A 24,312-nucleotide genomic window follows, 5' to 3' on the forward strand; every position below is an offset into this window, starting at 1 on the left:
ATTATAAGCTGCTCCATGTTTGTATTTTATGCTGTGCTGCGTTTGAATAGTGACTTTTAATAACTTTTATGATTTTATGTTTTATTTTGTAAATTGCTTCAGGTGGGTTCCCTGGAGAGACAGAATAGAAATCTTTCAATAATAAATATTTGAGTTGAAAGAGTTACTTTAGCTACTCATCAAACTGTACACTAGAAGGTCAGACTTGAGACAATTCAGTCACTTACTTCAGTAGCATTAAAGGACCCTGAAATAAAGCATTCAAGATCATCTGCATTGTGGATTAAGACTCTTTAAGGCAGGAGTATCAATAGGATGACATCAATGACGGTAAGTAACGTGATAGACTTGCCTGTGTTAATCGGTTAAGAAAGGATTTGGGCAGACCCTTTCTGCCACCTCCTTGCCTGTAGGGGTTTTGGCATCCGAAGATCTTTGTCGTCTTGTGTTGAACTTGAAAGCTCATCCCCAACTCAGGAATGTAAATCTCTGCCCGATGATCAAAACAAGCATTCAAACCTTCCAGCACTGACTGAGAAGCCAAGTTTAGCTATGGCAAGAAAATCAAAAGAGGAAAAGTTAGAATTTCCAAGTGCCCAACTGATTTTTGGAACTGGTGTCGAAGATCAGCAGAGGGAGAAGTTCTGTGGCTCTCTTACTATGCCACTCCTCAAATGTGAATGGATTAGAATGAGATTTAGTTACAGGTGGTCCCATACTTCACACCAGTAGCCAAGAACTTACCTCGTCTAATACAATCCAGTGTCCTGATTTTAAAGCTGCGAGCAAAGGTCCATCTCGCCAGGCAAACTCCCCTCCTTTGCCTCCTTCCACAGGCAAGTCTGTTCCAAATAAATCTGTGACATCCTTGGAAGAAGAGACATAAACCAAGGTTTTCAAATGCCTATGACATAGTATTGCTTCAGAAATAAACTCTCAGGGTTTTTTTAAAGAAAGAAAACCATTAATTAAAGCTTAGGGTTGCAAAAGGAGAAATGAGCCAGGGTTGCCATAAATCAACTGTGACTTGATGGCACACACACACATGTATCAGCGGCCAATCAGTGCAGTCGAGTACTGGCTCTCAAAAACTTGGATTCTATGAGTATTTGCTCCTGCATTGAGTTTCTGAGTAATATGGACTTCACAGCTTTGAAAAAGGCAACAATGAGATAGTTGTTGTGGGTTTTCCGGGCTGTATTGCCGTGGTCTTGGCATTGTAGTTCCTGACGTTTCGCCAGCAGCTGTGGCTGGCATCTTCAGAGGTGTAGCACCAAAAGACAGAGATCTCTCAGTGTCAGAGAGATCAAAAACAATGAGAGATCAAAAACAGGAACGCACACACTTCCTACTAAGATGTTGCATCATTATCTGACAATAGTGGTCAATGACGGACTATGATCCAGGTTTGAATATCCACTCTGCCTCAGAAGCCTACTGGGTGTTTTTGGGCCAGTCATACACACTCAGCCTAACCTATTTTAAAGTATTATTGTGAGAATAAAATGGAGGAGTGGAGAACAATGAAAGCCACTTCAGACTCCACCACGGGAGAAAGGCAGGGTATAAATGGGGGGGGGGGGATCATGTAACCAAAATGTAACCCACCCACCCCAAATTCATGTAACTAATCTTCTGTCTCCACGTATAATCTATCAGCAGAATTTGAAAACTGAACAGAATCTGACATGTTTAACTGGAAAGTAGGGTTTCTCCTGTCAAAAAAGCCCAAAATTTCAGTTAGAACTACAGCAGCTGGATTACCGTTTGTTCAGAAAGATTGATTCTAACAAGGAAATTTCCTGAAGCCTTCGCCAAGGCCGACACTAAGCTGGTCTTCCCAACACCAGGAGAGCCTTCCAGGAGAATGGGCTTGTCAAGTTGCAAGGCTCTTAACAAGCGTTGCGCATTCATTGCTGTGGTTCTTGCATTTAGAGCATAGTCTGAGACATTCTTCTTCTGGTAAAGAGGACCTACAGCATACAGAAAGAAACCGGTTTTTTAATGTTAGACTACAGACTGATTGACCCAATTGCTGTGAGATTTTTACCCCAATAAAGAAAAAAAAGTGAACAGCAGTTTAGACGTTAGACTGGGGAATTCCACGTGAAACGACTCTCTGGAAGAATGTGGAAAGCCAGCATGTTGGAAAAAAGCCTTCTCCCTGACATGCTACCTTTCTAGGTACACAGATGGATTTTTTTTGTAACACTGAAAGTCCCCTAAAATGCAGTTCCCCAGTTGGAGTCTGAAACACACCAACTTTGGGAAGACTACATGCCATTATTTTTCTGATCATATGATTTGGCTCTGCTGCTCTAGACTAGTAATTTCTGTTCTCTCATTTGTTCTTATATTTGATCATCGTTCGTGCTCACTCAAAAAACATGAATTCCTTGCCTCTTGGTATAAAAAATGGATAGATTCCTACACAGTTCTCCATCCAAACAATTTCCCTCTTCTTCTTCAAGTCATAGATTCTTAGTTCTTTCTTCTGACCCTTGGTGAGTTGCACAACTTGGGAAAGCCTTCCACACAAATATTTCAAACATTTTTCACGAGCCAGCAAAGCGGAATCAGCTGAACAGGCCATTGTGCCTAAATTTTTTAAAAAAGCATAAATTAAGTATCAATGACAGAAGTGTACATACAGATTAAGATATGGCAAGTTTTATAAACTTGTAAAAGTCCATACAACTCTCTCTCTCTCTCTCTCTCTCTCTCTCTCTCTCTCAAACACACACATACACCCCTTATCTTCCACAATTCTCCTCACCTTTCCTCTAAGCTCCCTGTAGTATACCTGAATCTTTCTTCATTTTTTCTTCACAACAACCCTGAGAAGTATATTAGGCCTAAAATCACCTAGCAAGCTTTAGGGCTGACTGGAAATTTGAACCTGGATCTCCATGGTCCTAGTATGTCAAGCTAACCATTGCTCCATATTGACTTCTACACATGGCCTGCATGCAGCCCAGGCAAACTTTGCTATTTAGGTTCTAAATGGCCAACTTTACACAGACAAGCCAGCTTGAAACACCTGAGCAGAGAACTGAAGGGCAAAAAATGGGATATTTACCACTAAAGGATAAATCAGCACAAAGGTCCCTAACTAGTCAATTCTGAATTACTGGTACCTTGCCATCTCCCCCAAAGTGGTTTGCAACAAACACTCCCCCTCCACATTAGCTGTCCAATGCTGATGGGGGGATTCCACATCTGGAGCTGGTAAGTCCAGTATGCTCAACCAGTATGCTCCTGGCCTCAGCAGCAGTAATGGGGGTCGTATGAGGAGGAAGGGGGCCAGCATGTAAGGGAGAGGGCTCCCCCACCAAAACAGCTCTGGAACTCACACTCCTCTAAGGAAATAGCTCTTGCCACTGAAAAGGATGGCTAACCTTGCTCTAGCATGCTTGTTTTTGATGGGTGAACTGCAGATGTAAAAATTAGTCAACTATTTTGCCACTGAGCTGCATTTTATGACCAAAGGAAAATGTTGGACGTACCTGAACCTATTCCATCTATGTACACTAGACACGCAGCGTGTACAAATGATATCACTGGAGAGATGCTAAACAACTGGCACTCCTTGGAGGAATATGACAGACCGTCTTTCATCATGGCATTCATAAAGTGGACCCATGACAAAACATCCCGGATGCTGAGAATGCATTGGCGTCCAAATTCTTGGTTTGTCACCCACTCAATGAAATCAATCATGACTTCAGCTATATCATTCCCTTGGGAGAGGAGAGGGAGGGAAACAGGAAGAAGAGACATAAATATAATTCAAAGCAATTCTGCCAATTATTTTTTAAAAATATGCAGTTGAAATCATCAGAAGACTTTAACAGTCCTTCACAAGTGAGAAAGAAGTTTAAAGATAATTTTAAAAAAGTTTCATTATGATCATGTAAACTTCTGTAGAATTATTTTACGTACTTGTGAATAGAGATGTGCACCAAAAAAATCCAGGTGGTCCAGACGTGGGTTTCAGGGAAACAAAAAACAAAACTAAAAAATTACAGGTCCCCTGAAGTCCAAGTAAGATTCTCTAATCTGGTTAGAGAATCTTGGATTTATTTTGCCATTATTTTCTATGGGGAAATTTATCCAGGGAGGTTATCAGTTTTCAAGCAAATTCCACCAAATTTTCAGGGAATTCCTCACTGGTTTTTCCCACCCAGCATAAGAAAGCTTTTCAATACTCCACACAAGAGATATCTTCATCCACTGTGGAGAATGAAATGTTGGACTTACTGTGAGGGTTTTTTTCTCATCAGTAGACGAGAAGCTATCCTTCCCTACCCTAGCTTGTGAAGGAGGAATTGGAGAAGACTTCCTAGGTTTAATAAGAAGACTGTCTGGAATTTCTCTGTCCTGTGCTCAGCCTTATAGTATCGTCAGTTACAGGTCTCAGGGGAGATCTTCATTGATGAGTTCTATTCTAGAGGTGGATCTGTCTTCCTGAAAAACTTGGCAAGGCATCAAGGGGGAGAGGTGTCAAGCACCTTCTCAGGATAATGGAAGCTTTTGCAAAAATCTGCATCTGCCCTGCCCATAAAAGGATAATTTCCAGTCCACTGATGTGAAGAAACCCTCACTGTATGAATCCAATGATTCATTCTCTGCTACTAATATATCTGCTAGTTCATGATCGTCCCAATTGTTTCAAGTAGCGTGGCACACTTAAAAAGGTACGCAGCTATACATGCCTCTCCATAGCCTGGGTCATGCCAACACTTCACATCCCCGGCTTCACAGGGATGAGCTCTTTTATACCCCTTTGATGCTTCCCCCTTTCCTCCTCCCTTCAATCCTCTTCGCGGGTCTGCCGGCCATCAGCCCTTCCCCCAATGCCAGTTGGCCCTGATGGGCTCCCTACCCAATGGGCCAGCCCTGACCGGCGCTTCCTCCCTTGTTGGGCTTGCCTCACTGTTCGGCAGCCCGAGTCTACGGGCCCTACCCTCGGGCCGCACCCTTGTGCCCAGACATTGACACAAGCACACTCTGCCTGGCCCCAAAGGTCGCTGGGTCCCTTGTTGGCTATGGGACTGGGCCAGCAGGGAGAGACTCTTGTTGTGGCAGCAGCCACAACTTCAGGGCAGTCCTCCCTTCCAGCCTGCAGTGGCCTCAGGTGCCACCAATGCTGCCCCCCCTCCCTGGTACCTCCTACTGAGCCGCTCCTGCTCCTCAGGGCCCACCGTGGGCTCCCGTGTCTCGCCTTGATGGCAGCAGCGCAAAAGCCGATAAGCAGTTGGGCAGGGTGGTTTTGAGTTTGCTGGTGGGGTGCAGCCTGGCTGAGTCTGGTGTGGGCCACCACATCAGACACTCCTATCCTCCAGCAAAAACCCACAGCATCAGCATTTGCTTTACCATGGAGTCTTCTCCTTTCTTCTTTGGCCTTCCCTTTATCAACAAGCTCACACTTGATAGGCTTGTGATGAAGCTGGCAATACATGTCATATTTCAATGGCACCAGGAACACTGTTCCTGCAGCATGGAGCAACTATGGAAAATAAACAAACCAATCTCACAAGAATTAACTCTCTGGCTCACTTGCAGCACTGATTGTACGTTCATGTTGTAATGGCTAAAAACCATCGATAGTTTTCACTTCCCTACTAAAGACCCTCTCCCCCCACACCCCCAAATCTATGAGTTAAACATACAGTGATAAGATGTACCTTTGTGGTTTGTTCCAACCAGACAAAGTTCTGGATGAATGTTATGCTTTACAATCTGTATTAAATCTTCATGATGGCTGCTTTGTGGGCACCATATTTCTGTAAATCTATTACGCAGGGCAGGAGACAGCTGCAGGCAAGAAAACAAATCATCAATATAAGCATACTACTGCTACTGCTCTGAACAATATTAAGTGAAATTTAACTTTTCCTATTCTTAATAACGTTGTAAGAGACTTAACTTGTTTAAAAAATAGGGGGAAACCTGATTTCTATTAGGAAGCAATGTGCTAAATCAGTTATGAAAATCAAGTCAGCCACCTTTTCTGCAAAGAGCGTTATATGCAAATAGACTTCCTGCATGAACTTGTTGGTCCGCGCATGAGCTCACTTCTTCGGCTTCATTAACTGAAAAGCTGCAATTCACAATTTTTACGTGTACCAGAAAAGAACCACCAATCTTACATGAACTCTGTCTGAAGCGGTCTGAAGCAGACAACTCCAGATGGAGTTCATGTACGATGGGGGGGGGGGGGGAGCGCGCGTTGGAGTATATGACAACTACATTTTTTCATTTCCCTATCTACCGTACAGAGGCTGGACTTTTTAATGGGAAAAAATAGAGGGGAATATGATAGAATTCGTTAGAAATCTATAACTCATAAACAGAAAGACTGTAGGAGAGATTATAACTGACTGGCGGTAAGTTCAAAATAAAGTACTACTATAAAACACACATTCTATACATGGGGTTCACACAAAGAGATGGGGATAATCTATTTAACCAACAGCGAGCCAGCATCATGTAGAGGCTACAGTGTCAAACCTGGGAGACCCAGGCTTCAATCCACACTCTGCTATATGGAAGCTTGCTAGACGACCTTGAGCCAGTCCATGCATTCTCTCTTAGTCTAACTACTAATCAGGGTCATTGTTGTGAAGATAAAATGGAGGAGGGATGAATACTGTTTTGGGTCCCCACTGGAGAGGAAATCAAGGTGTAAATATCTTCTAAAACAGATGAACAAACTAGAATGGCATTAAAATCCTATACAAAAGCCCTGCTCTGTAAGCATGTCCCTTGTTCATAGACGGAATGAAATTCTATCTTGTTCTGAGGCATCTGACTCATCCATCACTGTTGGATCTAGTCTACTTCAAGACAATGTACTTGTTCCATTCTTACACTGCAGCAGTACATGTGCAATTAGAGTATCCCTAATAACTACTGGAAAATATACAAAATATGGTTTTCTCTTACCTCTTTCTTCCCAAAGTCTCCCCCAGGATTCATTGTGGCTAAAATACGGAATTTCTTTCCTGCAGTGAGTAGCTCTACTTCATCATTCTCACTACCTTTTTCTGCTAACACCAACATCTTTTCAGTTTCGAGAACACTGGAAGGAAAAAACCCCTCAGTATTTGCTCCTATTAAACTTCCAAATATGTACGCATCATTAGAAATTTGCAGTAACAGATTTTGAAGCTATATATTTCTGATGTTTAACTAGGTAACCCCAACCATCCAAAGTTTGATCTATTTTGGATGTGCAATTAATACTCCAAGAAGGAATATGAACTACCCATGTTACCAAGTGCATACCTATTAAGTCTTTCTAGGACAGAATCATCAGCTAGTGAAATTTCATCCATGAGGAAAAAGCCATTTTCTTTCATCGCTAAAACAAGGGCTCCATCATGCCATTCAAACAGCCTAGGATGGTCCAAGTCCTCCTGTTAGAGGAGGGAAACCAGAAACAAACAAGCCTTTCACACATTCTTTTTAAAAAATGTCTGTTATGTATCAGATACCTTATTATTAACTGACCTTGACCTTTGACCGCTGCCTAATTGGTCGCAGACCACCCAAGAAATCAGATGTCTCCATGTGCAAGTGGCAATTTACAGAATACAACTTCTGATTGGCTAAGGCAGCAAACATCTGACAAATGGTTGTTTTTCCACACCTGTAGAAAGGATACAGAGGAATTCGTTTAAAATTCAAGGTAACAGCTTTAGGGAAAGGAAATGATTCAGCATTGTATTGTGAAATGGAAGTGTGAACTGCTGAGTCTCCTGCAATTTGCTTTGGCATATCTTAACTGCAGTGAAATCCATGATTCTCAGCCGGGTGTGTGTGTGTGTGTGTGTCACCCGAATATCACCATATATGAGATATGCAAATCCATGCTTCAGACATTCCTGAAATAATGGGGAAAGCAGATTCTTCCACAACACAACCCCACCAGGACTGTGTCTTTACTTTCCTCCCAACTCCTCTCTTTTTCTCAGTCAACAGGAAGGACAAAGAGAAGGACAAGAAATGAGAGTATACCCAGGCAAGAGTGACCCTTCCTGTTTGTCCATGAATGGATTCAGAAAAAAAAGGCACACCAGCATGCACAGGGATGCTAGAAACAGCTTCCCACTGCTCAGTCTTTACTTGTCAGCTCCGGTAGCTTTTGCTTTCTCCTTCTGAGCTATGTCCAGAAGTGTAAAGGGAAAGGGAAGAAGAAAGCATGGGGCAGATTCAATTCACAGATGACGTCACCATTCTCCACTATTTTTTTAAAGCACTTTCATAATTTTATCAGAAGCTGCACAACTAGTTCCAACTCAAAGGAACAACACCTGCATATATAATGCTGTACATACAATTTCTAAAACCAACTCAGAGCAACAATGTAACAAAACAGTAGTTTACCCTGTGTCTCCAACGAGTAGTACAGGCTCACCAAACTCTAATGCTCGGCCTACCAACACTGCAAGCCGCATCATACTTCGAGTCCATACAACGTGACTGAACTGGTCATCCATTACAGACATCAATGGAGATGCTTTAAAGGGGAGGGAGAAGAGAAAACCAATTATCCACACTCAGAAGTCACAGTCAGCAATATGATTAGCTTTAATCAAGTGTTAGAATTTCTCATTTACCTGTTTCTGTAAACTGACTCATTTGCTTCATCATACTTTCTTCTGAGAAGAGGTAATGGGGATTCAATTTCCTCTTAAAGTGTTTTTCAATGACAGCTTGAATAACCGTCTCTTCTTCTTGTTTCCTGACTCTCCCTGCCAGAAGCATAAACCCTAGAAAGAAAAAGGCAAACAGACATATATCAGTATGCTTATCCACATTATTTTATAAGCCAGAGTTCATGATCTAAAACTTGGACTTACAGTTGTCCCGGTACAGGGACAATACTAAGCTGGGAAGAGGAGCAAATTCTCACCATCATTTGCTAAATGCTGAAGCCAGTCATAGTCCTTCTCCTTTTGCTCTGCCAATCGGTACCTTTCAGCCCAACGGAAGAGATCACGAAGAGTAATAAATCCATGTTTCCCTGAAAACACTGATGAACCTCTGCGATGAGACTAGGTTAATAAGACATAAAGTAAGTCTTTTTTGCCAACCATTGTCCTCTGCATCTACTGCTAGTTTCCCTTGCTCATTCCCCTTGTAATATTCTCTTGTCCCCATAACTGCCCACTGGGCCTCCTTCTGGTCTAGCTTTTACTGATGTTCCTGCTAGACCCAACATATTCTTACACATGTCCAAGAAAGTTACAAGACTCAGAAATGCCAAAATACCGTACCTTAATCCTCACTGAGGACGTAAATCTATGCCTTCAATTGGCAGGTAGGGACTCATATGCTAGAATTTCCCTTTTACTTAGAAAGCTGGTTTGTCAGTGAGAAAACTGGATTAGAGCCATTTCTCCTGGAATGCCTGTTGTTTTTTTAACATGAATTTAATTGGGAAAAAGGTTTGCTTTACCACCCCAAAAGGGGTGTGCTCCTGAACAATAGTTAGTGATGAAATAAATACTAATTCTGAACACAGATGTGTTCAGACATCTCACAGACCTACTACCTTACTTAGTATTCAAGGCTTTTAGAAACAAGATGTTTAAATTAAAAATATTACAGTCACCAATTTCCTCTTAATAAAAACTCGTGCGGGACTAATATTTTTCCTCCAAATATAATTATTCGATTTCAGCTAGCTGCTGCCAGACTTTGAGCGGCTAAATAGTGGAAGCCCTGCACTGCTCATTTCCTCAATCACTGGCTCACAAGATGCTTGGATATAGCCATTACGTACACAGACCAAATGATATAGCCCAGACTTTGGTTTACCTCCTAAGGGAGGCATAAGTGCCCCTAATCTACCCCCATACAATACAGCCTCCAATGAACCCAGAATCCCACTCACAAAATGGCTGTAGCTGACCTGTCAGCCATTCCTTTCCCCAAACAGCCAAACAATTAGCTGTTCAGACACTGACTATTCAAGGGATGATCAACGATCCCTGCCCCCATCAAAAATCTGAATCCAACAAATCCTAAAGGGAATGAGTTTAGACAATCTCTTTTTCTTGCAGCTCTCTGAAAAGATGCTCGTGGGGGCTGAGGAACCTTGAGGATGCAGAAGGTGGGGGTACAGTTTGAGGGGAGATCAGGAGAAGTCACCACTTCCTCTTCCACTAGCTCCTCCACAAAGCAAGAGCTTGCTTAAGTGTGTGTGCATGCATGAATGCAGGGGGAGATTCCTGCTGATTTTTCCTTCTTGCTGCAGGAACCCCTACCCCCATGCCACATCCCATTCTGGCCCTGAGCTTCCCTGTCGGGGGGGGGGGGACAACAACAGAATGCTACAGAGAAAAGGAAAGACTTGGATATATGTAGTTGGATATATGAACAGAGAGAGAGAGAGAGATGTTTACAATATACAAATGAAGTCCAAACTAGGAACCTCTGAGGTTTCAGTGAGCCATCACCTCAGTGTTTAAAACGTGAACTTGGTTTACAAAACAATATGCTGCCTTATGAACAGTTTCCAAAGGGTACTTCTTGAGAGTCTGATGAACAGTATATTCAATCCAATGAACCACTGACAGAGTTCACAGAACAAATCCTTCCCAATTTCTCCTGCTGTTTCAGAAATGGGGAAACCTTACTGCTGTATATGTGGTTATGTGCATGCACCATACACACCTTTCCTAAATTGCACTTACAGCTCTCGTATCTTGCTTGGCCACTATGCAATCTCAACTAGATAAAACCAAAATATGTCTTCAGAAGAGATCAAAGGACACACAGAATTCAAAGTTTTGACTAGGCAATCTTTTGCAGACCGAGAATAACAGCAAGGATTTCCCAGTCCACAGCACACTTGGAAGCCAACTTGCCATCTTGTTCAAATTATTTAAGTAAAAATAAAACAACAAAAATGACGAGTACCTGCAAATCCAACATGACCTTAACAAGTTTACAACAGTAAGAAGGTGGAAGCTGGCATCGTTTGTGTAAAATGGTCTCCAACTCTGAACTTGGTAATTCATCAAAATGCAGCTCCACGAATCTATTCCTGAAGGCTCTGGACAATACCTAAAACACAAAGAAGAAGAATTGCTGACGTCTGCTAGGGACGGTGTTGGAAATATTAATCCCAGGACTGTTGCCCCTTTTGACATGATCCAGGAAATGAGGCAATCTACATGTGGCTTGTTTGACGATATCCCCTTTTTCCAAAGATCGTCAATACCCAGGTGGGAACCAGACCGTTCCAACAGTAGGTGTGACTTCTGAGGAAATGAACCTTATTGATATACCCTCCCCCTGTTTGGAAGATGTATTCATGAGGCCAACTGTATTAAAAGATCAAGAAAGTTGTAGGAGACTGGATTCCCAGGACTGATGGTGTGATCCTGAAAATAACCAGCATTCTGCCATTTATGTTGAACTGCTTTTGTGGAACATAGCTGGATACACTGAATCACACATAATTCTGATATCCCCTTCTTTCATCAGAATTATGACATTATCCTTTTACAAGAAACCTGGTCTGACACAGTACTGATTCTAGACGGGCGGGGACTAAATGCAGTACCCGGGCGGGGACTAGAGAGATTGAAAGGAGGGTTGGGTAATCTTCTATTAACTTCCCTGAAAGTGCAATCCATTGTGAAGCCTCCCCTGAACCAGCTAGCAATGGCAGTAATTTTAACAGGGGATAAGAGGAATTGACTGATTATAAATGTGTATCTACCCCCTCCTTGTAAAAAAGCAGGAATATAAGAGAAATGGATTTCTCTAGAAAATTATGTAACAGCTCTGATCTTAGAACACCTGGATACCCTGATTCTGTGACTTAAACGCCCGGATGATGCATTTATGGCCTCCAAATTTAAAGTGATACCAAATATACTGATGGAAAATCAGGAGTTCCTTAAACAGGAAAGGATATTTAAAGATCATCATGCAAATTATGCTGGGGCCTGTCTGTGTAAATTTGTTTATAGATTGGGTCTTTTTGTTCTAAATGGCTCTGTTGAAGGCAATATTCTGAGTGAATTTACATTTATGGCAGGGTCTAAAGCTAGTACAACTGATTACATACTGGTCTGTACAGCATTACTTTCTTTGGTTGGAAATTTCCAAGTGCTCCCGTATATGAGGGGGAATCATTTTCTGCTATTCTTATGTTTGCAGCTGGATTCTGGAAATCTTCATCTTGAATCCAGATACCTCACTACAGCCATGCCCTTAGAAAGATACAGCTGTTGAGCACGATGGTGGCGCAAAGCTTAAAAGACATCTTAACTCAGGAAAATCTGTTGGATCCTCATCATTTGTCAGGGAATTTTATGATTGATTCAGATCCCTTAACTGTTTATGAAAACCTTATACAAAAGTTAAATCCATTTCTTGTTCACAGACATAATGATGAGCTCTGGAAGTCCTTTAACTGCTCCAAACCATGGTTTAATCATAGCTGTGTAACAGTGAAAAAAGCATTAAATTGGAAGGACCAGGAGTATCTGGAAGCTCTGGAAGTCCTTTAACTGCTCCAAACCATGGTTTAATCATAGCTGTGTAACAGTGAAAAAAGCATTAAATTGGAAGGACCAGGAGTATCTGGAAGCTCTGGAAGTCCTTTAACTGCTCCAAACCATGGTTTAATCATAGCTGTGTAACAGTGAAAAAAGCATTAAATTGGAAGGACCAGGAGTATCTGGAAGCTCTGGAAGTCCTTTAACTGCTCCAAACCATGGTTTAATCATAGCTGTGTAACAGTGAAAAAAGCATTAAATTGGAGCGACCAGGAGTATCACAAGATCAGGCCAAAAGTGAAGCTCTTTTAAAATTATTGATCCAAAAAAAGTATAAATTATTAATTCAACGTAACAAAAAAGAACATACAAGGGAATTATGGGAGAAACCGAAGCAGCAAAAGCTAAAAACTCATCCCTGTTCTGGAGATTAATTTCAGGTAGAATATTGAGACCCAAATCTCTGATATCTTCCTGTATACTGCTAGACAAATGAGTCTTTTTTTAATGGATCTGTATAAAGACTGAGTTCAACCTCCCCCCTCAAGAGCAGTAGAAAATACACATAAATGGTCTCCTGTAACTCTGGGTGACATTAAATCATATACAGACCAACTGGAAAATGCTAAAACCCCAGGTCACGATGGTATCCCTCCAGAACTTTTGAAAGAAAATAAGGAATGGTGAGTCTCCTTCCTGGTTCCCCTCTTTATGTACATCAACGATTCAGGTCATATTCCAAAATCATAAGGAATGGCTATAGTGGTTCCCTTTTACAAAAAAGGTAAGAGAGCATATTTCGAACTATAGGCCAATTAGCTTATTGAATATCATAAGTAAGCTATATGCAAGGCATCTCCTGGACAATCTTCCAGACTGGTTTGTGTAAGAGGATATTACAGTGGCAGAACAAGCAGGCTTCAGACCAGGGAGATCCACGATAGACCAATGTTTGATTATCCAACATCTTATTGAGGAATACTTATCCAAAGAAATAACTTTCTTAAGGGTCAGATATAGTAGGAAAGGGCATCTTACTGAATCCATTCAAACCTTTAGAGGCTTCAAGCAAATCAGCCTGTTACCACCAGCATTATTTATTTTCTATATAAATGATCTCGTTAGATGGCTTAATTCACCCACACTCCATCCTCCCAAATTTGCCAACAGGTCATTACCAGTCTTATTATATGCTGATGACAGAGTGTTGCTTTCTAGAACTCCTGTGGGACTGAGGAGGGTGTCGGGGAAGCTCTCCTCATATTGTGAAAATGAGTCCTTCACAATCAACTATCAGAAAACCAAGATAACTGCTTTTGGGTGCAGGCCGAAGACCTGGTCTTGGTCAATTAATGGCCATCATATCGAACAACAACTTTAAATACTTGAGGGAAATCCCGCAGGCCTCAAGCTCTAGGCTCCAACACAAAAGCAGGCAAACTGTGCGTAAAGCCTGAGAGAAGATCTATGTGACTGGGTTTAAGTAAAGTAACTTTAAGAATTAAGAACTACTCTTTGGAAACCATCAAGTTTCAGAAATAATATGAGAACGATACACTTCTTATAAAAATAAAAGTTTGTTTTGTTTTTTTTAATCCCAGAGTTATTCCTATATCCCATTCCTATCCTCAGGCCCACATAGTACCACAAAAAGCCTGACCCTTGGGCACGTTACTAAAAGGAGAAATTTAAATTATTCTGGAATTTAATTCCTGGTGGCAGCAATCTACCAAAAAGAGGGTGTAAGAGAAAGATTAAAGGCAAAATCTACCCAAGAGAAAGAAAGGGTCGTAACAAGTTGTCTTTGAAATATCTGCCCCCCTCACACACACACATTTCTCCTCCTCTTCAGCATGTGTCATTTTTGGCAATGAAGGGATACCTAAAAGCAACTAATTAAAAAATGGAGCTGGGTGCATCCAAACGTTAACATCATAGTCCGCGCTGTGAGCAAGATCTAAGCTTATTCTTTTAAAGATACAACTCTCTGATCCTCTCAAGTGGCTATTTCACTTATTCTTTATTACTATGGATAGTTGTCCCTGTAGAACCCATTGCTTTCTTTCTAGTCCAAATAATCATACATACACAAAATCTAAGTTCTTCCCAGAACCTTTATATCTACTTCCTTGGGGATGTACACTCTTTGCATTATTTATATGTATCCAAGTAAATAAATAAATAAACAAATAAAAAGATATTTATCTGGTTAAATAAAAAAGATATACCATTGAAAGTGCCATTTAGAATGATTCAAAACTCTTCCAACCAAGCAGCGACACCAGGCTAATTCTAATTGTGCCTGTAGTATAAATCTAAGAAAAGAGAGCAACCTGTGTGCCCCAAATAAATTTTTGAGTGAGGGCACAAGGAGGGCCTGTGAGCAAGCGAGTGGGCAAGACTACATCCAAAGAAATAATTGTCTTAGAATCTATCTACTAACCTTCCTGCCTCCATAGACCCCTGGTGGATTTTGTGTAGCAAAAAGCATAAACCTTGGGTGGGCTTTGACAGTTTCTTGAGTCTCCGTTATAAACAACTCTCTGTTGTCATCTAGCAATCGGTTTAGTGCTTCCAAAACATCAGAAGGCGCCAAGTTCAGTTCATCCAGGATTACCCAGTAGCCTTTTCTCATAGCATCAATAAGGACACCTTTATAGTAATTACAAAATAAAAAAGTGTCGTTACAAACTTTAAATGAGGCCTTCATTGAAGCAGCAATGGAAAACCTTGAAAAACAGTAGTACTTGTAGCTTTGCATTGAAGTGTAAACATTAGTTGACTAATGAAGTACCTTGTGATATAGGAAATGCTTAAAAAGGAGTCATGACTGGGCCAACCTGAAAAGCTTTCTAATTTGAGGCATCTTTAGAAAAGGGAATGAAAATTGTGTATTTCAGGTTTGCTCAGGCTAATGATGATGTGCTGATATAGCCTGGACCAGAACATAATGAGATTTCTTCTCAGATTGAGTTTGCAGGCTGATCTAGAAAAGCCTACTGAAGTCATGAAATTGATCGAATAATAACTTCTCCTTAAATTCATATCAGAGATTACATGCTTCCACTAACTGTACTGGAACATAGCAACAAGGGTACTAGTTTGATTTGGGCTGAGAACTGACATGAAAAGCAGTCCCAAAGTTATTACAAAAAGAGCATGAGTTTTGAGACACTCTCTAAGGAACTCAAATACAGATACATTTTTTTAATCCCACATACAAGGAGGTTAGAGCTATTTCACCATTGTGTTTTTTTCTTTTACAACCATCTTGTGAAGTAATTAGACTGAAAAATCGTATCACCCGGTGAGCTTCATAGTAGCACCACATTGGCTTTCATGAGAAATCCTTGGCTTCTCCCACACACAGCTCCAAATTTTTAATCCTTAATCTTGAATCAACATTTTTCCCTAAAATATTCATCCTAGATGGCACTATATACAGAGAGGATCCCCAACCCTTGTGAACAGGAAAATTAGTTTTACACTGCCACCCTGTAAGCACTATGTACGCTGTGTTGGATGTTAAAATCTAAGTGAACCAGGAACAGTAAACAGAACCCTACCTTCCTTAAATATCAGTTTGCCAGATTCATCCGATGTGTAACAGCCAATATACTCTTGAATGTCTGTGTGTTCGTGATTGTTAATTCGAACACAATGGTTTCCACTAGCAGCAGCCAAAAAGCGGATTAAACTGGTTTTACCAATGGAAGTATCTCCTTGAATCAGCACTGGGTAAGTCCTTTAAAAATTAACAGACAGGAAACTTAAATGCAGCAATCTGTGATGGCCAAACATTTTTTAAAATCCTTCAACCCCTGCATCCAGAAACCAGAAATTGTCCATAGCATGGCATGCATTTTAAAAGTTCCTTTCCCAAGTATCAAAGCTAAAGGCAATGAATATCAGTAATATTAATTTCCCTGTCATGCTGTCTCCTACACGACATAACAAAACTTTAGCTGTGTATCTGCATGTACGTTTATTATAGATATGGGTATGACATACAGCCCACTGACAATACTATTCTTGAAGCATGTGTGTCCCTCAAACTGCTGCTAAAATCTTAGTTATTCCAATTCTTTAAAAGGAAAAAAAAGTTCTAGCCTTCATGTTACTAAGATATATTTGGGGAGACAGTCTCTTTTTTGGTCACAGGAGAATAAAACAAGGCATACAAGAAGTCCCAACTGATTGGGTTGAATTCAAATGCTGGTTTCTGCCAGCATGAGTTATTTCAGCTAACGTGAAAGGGGGGGGGGGGAGCGAGATTTTTGCCAAATCATCCCACCCAATGCAATCCACCAAACTCCCCCAAATGCTGCCCCTTGCAGACAGAGGACCCCCAGGAACAGTGGAAGTGGCACAGTGGGGATCAGCAGTGAGATGAGAGAATGCAAGTACTATACGTATCTTTCCACTAACAAGCAGTAGTTACTCACCAACGTAAATCATACTATTACTTCAGAGCAGAAAATGTGTTACTGATATCCAACATACCCAGCTGATACAACTCTGACGATGTCTCTGAGATTAAGTTTAACTGAAGGTGTGAGCACGTAAGTTTCATCCACAGTAGGTTCTTTATCACCAGCTGAAATCCAGTATCCTTCTATTTTTATCATTCTGCCTCCTTTAGGCTCTGGCAAAGGCTAAGGATATATTATAGAAACAAATATTGTTTAATGACAGTTAGTTCTTCCTCACATAAAGGCAATGCTATTTGCACATAATTTATTAAGCAACAGAATTGCACACAATGCAATTCCATGTTTATGTTTGTTGCTTTGGAGTGGAGCATGCTGCCTCCCTGTAACCAATGTGGTGATCGGTGCAATGACACCAATGAGAACTGAGCATGTGCAGATCTGAATAGGAGAAACTTTTAGAGTAAATTTTAAAGGATTTTTCAGTGATGGCTCCAATCACTAGGACCAATGGTTGTAACATGAACACTCAGAGAGTGCAGAGCCGCTCTTCCCACTCAGTTCTTCCCAGGACGCATGAGACGAAAAATGGAATACCTGCTGCAGGGAAGGTGGGTGGGTTGCTGACTGCACAGTTCACCGAAGACCATCAGGCTCAAAGCTGCAGAGGAGTAGAATCTATGATCTATGTTGTCTGTGTGCATCCCTCCCTGCCTGCTAGAGAGGAATGGGCCTTCTGTTTATTCTTGGACATGCTCACTTCGTTAACAATGAAGCTGGAGTTCCGGTGTGTAAAGAGGATGGGAAAGGATGATTGTTGAATCTTGTACAGGCCTTCAACGTGCTTAGTAGGGGTGCCATGAAAAACTTCAGCCAAGCATTATTCAATTACCTGTAAACCCCCTGGCATCATAACACATGCTATTCAACACCTGACAAATGAAAAACTGGGTGTTCTACCAGTGGGGGTGCAGACTAGATCTTGAAGCCAAGGCATCTGCCATATAAAGGGGCTTCTCCAAGTAGACTTTAATCCTTGGAAGGGAAGCTGGCTTCAGATCCTGGACCCTTGATACTGTAGAATAAATGACTCTGTCAGAGCACTGCAAGTTGAGTCATACTCCAAATCCAAGAGGAAGTGAGCAGGACTACCTTTGGATTTGAGCTGAAGTAGCATCTGGTCCTGTGCAAGAGGCTGCCTCTCTCTTTAAGTCAACTGTTAATTCATGGGGTTTTGGTGCTGAGTTAGTGCAGGGAAGGAGGAGGGTTGTGACTGCAAGGGTGCCTGATCCCAAATGTACTGACCCCACGATATCCGAGTCTGTTGCAAGAGGTGAAGTGGTACATCTCAGCTCCAATGAGCAGAAGAAAGTTGATTTGAGTAGGCTAATCTTAAGAAGAAGTGTCTCAGTACTAATTCTGATCAGAAGGATGATCGGTAGATGGAAGGCGTGACACAGCCCTCCATTAAAAAAAGGATGTGTTCCTTGAAGAGCGCGGATGTCCTTCTGAGGAATAACAGTAGTGAGAGGGTGAATGATACACCAATCAAACTGAAAGTTGATCCCAGTGAGTGCTGCATTACCTAGAAAGAAAGTCACACTCATTTCAGGGAGGGGGGGTTGAGAATGAGGGGATCTCGAATGAGGGGGGCACGAACCACAAAAAAACTGAACCATGTGGTTCATGGGTTTCCACGATACAGGAACCAGAAACTCCCACGATCTGGGGCAAGTCCCCAAATCAGTTCATGGTTTGTGGTGTTTAAATGCCCCTTTCCGGATGCTTAGCAGCAGGGAAAGGGGCATTTAATCGTTTAAAGGCCCCTTTCCTACCCCTTGCAAGCAGCAGGTCCCTTTAAACTATCAGCTGGCAGGTGGGGGGAATCCCCCCTCACCGCCTGCCAGCTGATAGTTTAAAGGGACATGCCACTTGCAAGGGGCAGGAAAGGGCCCTTTAAATGGCCCAAACCCCACAAACCCCAGCCCCCCACCCCACCCTTACCTTGTCTTATCCGCAGCCACAGCCTCCTCCCCCTCTTCCCACAAGGGGCGGGACGGCCGTTTTTGGCCTCCTCTGCCACCATGTGGGCCGAAAACGGCCTTCCCGCCCCTTGCGGGAGGAGGGGAAGGAGGCCGCGGCCACAGAGAAGACAAGGCAAGTGGGTGGCTGGGGGTGGGGCTTGTGGGATTTGGACATTTAAAAGGACCTGCCACTTGCAAGTGGTCCCTTAAAACTATCAGCTGGCAGGCAGCAAGGGGGGGGGGGATCCTGCTGCTTGCAAACAGCAGGAAAAGTTTAAATGGCCATTTCCCATGGGAAATGGCCATTTAAACTGCCCTTTAATACAAACAAAACGAACGAGTAGACCAGTTGGTGGAAGTTTGTGGAAACAAGCTTCCACAAACCACTGGTTCGCAAACCACAAACTGGGCTTGTTCATTGGGTTTTTTTGGTTCGTGTTCAGGTTTGTGCCCATCTCTAATCTCGACTAGTACCAAAGTGAACAGTGATGGCTCCAGAAGTATGACTCCCAGCCATTCCTAGATCTGTACCGAGTGCAGCAGTCACCTCTGGGTTCATGAGTCACGTAATAGGATTGGTTATGGGAAAGGTTATAATGCAAGCATGAGACAACACTAACAGAAGATTGACATACTGTACTTTGGGAGATTGCACCACAGCATTAGGGGGTGTTGGGGTTGAGAGGGCAAACTCTAATCTTTAAAAAATGGGCAGAGCCCAGAAGTGTGTTTGACTGACTGGAGGATCCTAGAATAAAGGTGAAGTGGGCAGGGGACCTGGTGTGGAAACAAAGCAGAAGTGGAAGTCTGCATCATGGTCCTTAATTCTCTTTTTCTTTTAGGATCTATCACAGAAGAAAAGGGCTTGGAAGAGGAAGGGCAGGGTTTAAGGTATGTTTATAGCTGACAGGAACCTTCCCTGAATAAAAACAATGAAGACAAGAATCAACCGGATGTTCTTCGACTGTCAGGAGTTGGCAACTTACCCCACAAGAGATGCTGCACTTAAAGGTAGTCTTTTGAGCCATAAACCAGAGGGAGGGGAAGGTGGGAGGAAAAGGAAGACGAGAAAAACCCTGGTTCCCCCAAGTCCCGAAACAAAACCAGCACTGAAAAATCCTTTAAAGCTTGGTTCTAAAAGAGTCTCCCATTTGAATCCACATATGCTCAATTTCCATCCATGTGATGCACAGAGGCCATAAATATCTCTGCTCTAACTGTGGCAAATTTTACAGAAGTATGAGTGCGGAAGTGCCCTTAGCAATAAAATAATCTCAGATCAGTAATACTGGAAGACCACCCAAGCCATCCCTATTTCTCACACTTAATCTACAATGTGCAGCTAAGAACAGGTAACCTAAAAACACAGTAACAGCCCAGAATGATACTTTCACATTAGATATTATCTAAAATCAGTGCTTCATAGTAAGCATTTTATGATCAAACAATAAAAGAGACACTAAGTGAGACTTTTTAAATAGGAATTCAGTTCATTATTTCAGGAAAAGTCAGAGCAACACTCACAAGAAAACTCCACATTATCAGCTTTTTTGGGATGGACCAAATAATTTAAGTACAATGCATGCCTATGAACAGATTTCAAGTTACCTTTAAAACACGTAATAAACGGAATGTTTAATTATAGCTCAACTAAGAGCCATTCTATTGATCTTTTTAAAAATCCAACCTTTAAATAACCAGTTACTTACCTGTTTGAGGGTGTTTTTTGTGTTTCCAGAAAGGATATAATGGCATATTAGCTTTTGAACTATTGGGTAAGAAACTCTGTCAAGCTGTGTGAGGAAGCCCAGGCAAAAACCCTATTGAGAAGAAAAAGGCACATATTTGTTTTAAAAAGTTCAAGGGGGACATTTCAGCTTTTAATATTAGAAACACTTGCAGACACTTATTCTTACTAAACTTCAAAAGTTTAAGAATATAGAATGACAGTCACCTCATAAAGTGAACGCTGTATATTGTTGCATGGGTTTGATGAAGCAAATCTCAAAGCTCTGCACAGAGTACGAAGGCTGTAGTGAGGCCTGTGGCCTGTCCCGTCTACCAGCTTTGTTTCACACTCTCTTCTCACAGACAAATAGAAGCTACAAAGAACGAATCAACAAATGAAATACTCTTTTCTTAAGTTAACTTGTATAAGCTTGATATCACATTATGTTTCAAAGATTATGCTTCATCAGTGCCTTCTCTTTGATTAAGAAGCAGAGGATTTGACAAGCAGTTTTAACTTCACATCCTCATTCAGTGTTCCAGTTAAGTCTCTCACTGTGTGGTAAAAGAAAATATTGTTTCAATTCTAAATGCCACCACACTTATTGTCTCTGCTATGTAACATGCTCATGTATGGTATAATGTATGGATGATACGCAAAAGTCTCTCAACAGTCAAAGAGTTCTGTTCCTCATCTTTTTCTTACCACAGCTGCAGGTTAACTATTTAACAGGATAAATAAATTAAACATAGAGTCCTCTGGGAATAAGTTGTTTTCTCATATGGCTGCGCTCAAATGAGGGACAGAGTGCCAGGTCCCTCTATCCTGGATGGGGAAAGAGTTGTAATTAACTTTCAAATTACTGCTAAGGCCAGTTTGCTATTTTTGGGACAATAAGAAATAAGCTTTAGATTACTGTTATTCTTTGGTGAATATTGAGGGTTCAGGAGACAAGACAAAGCCCACACAAATATAACAGTCTTACATGGAGCACTCTCTTACAGAGATGACCAATACTTAGTAATACCAAGGTATAAAATAGCCAGGCCAGCATTTGTGAACTTCAGTGTACAGCTCAAGAGAATGCTAACACACAGCTGGAACATCTGGAAGATGGGAACAAGAAGTTCCAACTCAAAAGACTTTAGAGGTCTTTCAACAAACAAAATAAAGTAGTGGCCTTTAAAAGGAGACTTTTACATGAGAACCATTACCTATACTATCACATGAATATTCTGCTAAGTCAAATATATTTCTATCATATATCCAAGACTGCTGGATGGTCAAATCTGGCACATTATACACTTCTTTATACAGTTTTTTAAATATTTGACTATTCACATGTGCATAAGACTTACCTTATGATCCCTTGCACTACATTTTTGCTGACATTCAAACTTTTCAGATAATCCAGGATAAGAATCTGCAGATCTTCCTCATTTTGTAGTTCTTGTACGTAAAGTTCAGTAAACCTAAAGAGATGAGCATATTAAGCTGCCTTATACTGAATCAAACCACTGGTCCATCAAGGTCATTACTGCCTACTCAGACTGGTAGCAGGTCTTCAGAGCCCTGGACTGGTCTTTCTCATCACCTACTCTCTGAAACAGAGAAGTTGAGGACTGAACCTGGGACCTTCTGCACACTGAGCCATGGCACCTTCCCACTATACTGCTCAGTAAACTTAATAAGACACTATAACGTTCATTCACTTATCAGTTCTTGACATTTCCTTATGTCCAGCAGATTAGTCCTAATATAATTTTGTTATAATAGTCAATGCCTAAATTAACAGGTAATAATTTTGCAATGAATCAATCAACATTACGTGATCTGTATCCCAGTATTTTCTGCAATAATGGTTTATTGAGGTTGATTTGTTATATCAATGCAACCTTACAAAGTAAGATATTACAGGTGTGCAAGTGTTGCAGTCAAGCAGGGTTGTGCAACTATTTAGGTTTGAGCTCTTGATACGTAACATCCCATTCTGAAGTACACTTACTGGGAAATGTCCAATTTATTTCACTGGGCCTCTACAAATCCACTTAACATGCTAGGAACCCAGGCCCTTACTCAGCACAACATGGAGAAACCTCCCTCTTGCACAAGAGCCTCTCAGGTTGTGCTGAGATTCATAGCAGGCAGCCAAGCCCAGCAGAACAGGAGACCTCACTTCCTTCTCCTGGAACAGGCAGATCTACTGATTTCTACATGCTCCTCTGAGTTACGACAGAACCTTCCTCCCTTGACTTCTGTGTCACATGCAGAGATCTTGGGGGGGGGGGGGAGTGGCAACCACAAATTATGACTACCAGCCCAGTCAAAATTTGTGAAATCCTGCAATTCACTCTTAATGTATTTCTACAATATGACATTAGGAGCCAACTTCATTGATTTATTCCATTCAGCCCTATATGATTAATGAGAAGCACATGTTTGAAAGCCATTCTTTGACAATAGCCATACAATGCACATTCATCCAGCTGCTATGTATACACAGGATTGAAATTTCATTAGCAAGTCTGCTTATAAAGCAAAATGTAATGTTGCTGCTGCTAGAATTCTTTCGGGATCTGCAGAAACATCAATACCTTGCAATTGTCACCAGTGTCAGCACATGCTTCGTAACAGGCAGGCTTGTTGGATACGCAGTGGGCAAATCAAAGTGCAAGTTTAGAATTTAATGCTTAATAAAAATTTGGAAGGCTACCACCAATAATCTCAGTACTCTTGCTTGCCTAACTTAATTGAAATGTATGGCCTAGGAATGATCCAAGTGAGCATAAAATTCACTCATCTATCCAAGAAGCCTTTTATCCAGCTGTTTTTCAGCTAACAAGCAATGCTGACTAATCAGAAAGTAACCAACAGAGCAATGCAGATTGCTCTACTTTTATCGTTCCCAGGACAGCACTGTATAACTAGATTTATGTTCTATTCCCAGTTTGATGACTTTCCCATATTTGAAGAAAACTGTAGCTTCCATATAGCATACAACATCTACCACTCCTGCCTGAGAGTGGCAGTAAGTATTTTGCTACATACTAATCCACCAGCTTGAGCAAGCTACAGCGTGATGGACATGCCTATCACAGTAATTTCTCTGATATCATACAAATCAGGTACCTTAAAAGAACATTCTGTGCATGACTACTTTCAGCAGAAACACTAGACACACAAATACTTTTGAACCATTATATACGTTGGCCATTCTGTTTTTACCTGTTCCGTATTCCTGGAGGTAGATTTCTTTTTCCAATATCAGTAGCTGGATTCATACAAGCAAACAAACGAAAATTTGGGTGACGTGCCAATGGCTCTAGAAGCAAGAGAACAAGAAGAAATTAATTTCTGTTAATTTTCAAAAAATAAAAAGCAAATTAGAGTGATTATATTTAGGCTCAAGAAATCTTTTAGACATGGTAACATTGGCAGTAGCCAGTTATTTGACTCTTTTAGGCTTCCTGTGAACTATGTAATTTTACCATTGCTTTTGAGATGAAAATTCACCACATTTATATAACAACTTTTCTTTACAAACCTCAGGGTAGCATCAGTGGAGGAAGATACCTTTATTTATAATTTTTAAAAAATTATTTTAC

At 41.3% G+C, this 24,312-nt stretch overlaps 1 protein-coding gene across 1 annotated transcript in view; it reads right to left on the reverse strand.

Moving 5' to 3' along the window:
* The window catches only part of MDN1 (midasin AAA ATPase 1), a 156,523-nt gene that overhangs the window by 100,181 nt on the left and 32,030 nt on the right, over nt 1-24,312 (reverse strand). The window contains exons 19-38 of the mRNA XM_054973804.1: nt 23,933-24,029; nt 22,066-22,179; nt 20,933-21,080; nt 20,688-20,798; nt 17,028-17,179; nt 16,091-16,269; nt 14,968-15,176; nt 10,933-11,079; nt 8,921-9,062; nt 8,625-8,777; nt 8,392-8,524; nt 7,516-7,654; nt 7,291-7,421; nt 6,949-7,084; nt 5,688-5,817; nt 3,507-3,740; nt 2,401-2,598; nt 1,765-1,973; nt 745-867; nt 353-550 (exon numbers count right to left, since the gene is read on the reverse strand). Of these exons, the coding sequence (XP_054829779.1) occupies nt 353-550; nt 745-867; nt 1,765-1,973; nt 2,401-2,598; nt 3,507-3,740; nt 5,688-5,817; nt 6,949-7,084; nt 7,291-7,421; nt 7,516-7,654; nt 8,392-8,524; nt 8,625-8,777; nt 8,921-9,062; nt 10,933-11,079; nt 14,968-15,176; nt 16,091-16,269; nt 17,028-17,179; nt 20,688-20,798; nt 20,933-21,080; nt 22,066-22,179; nt 23,933-24,029 (3,083 nt within the window). The remainder of the gene's footprint in view (nt 1-352; nt 551-744; nt 868-1,764; nt 1,974-2,400; nt 2,599-3,506; nt 3,741-5,687; nt 5,818-6,948; nt 7,085-7,290; nt 7,422-7,515; nt 7,655-8,391; nt 8,525-8,624; nt 8,778-8,920; nt 9,063-10,932; nt 11,080-14,967; nt 15,177-16,090; nt 16,270-17,027; nt 17,180-20,687; nt 20,799-20,932; nt 21,081-22,065; nt 22,180-23,932; nt 24,030-24,312) is intronic.

The sequence above is a fragment of the Eublepharis macularius genome, chromosome 1, assembly GCF_028583425.1.
Source record: "Eublepharis macularius isolate TG4126 chromosome 1, MPM_Emac_v1.0, whole genome shotgun sequence".
Taxonomy (NCBI): domain Eukaryota; kingdom Metazoa; phylum Chordata; class Lepidosauria; order Squamata; family Eublepharidae; genus Eublepharis; species Eublepharis macularius.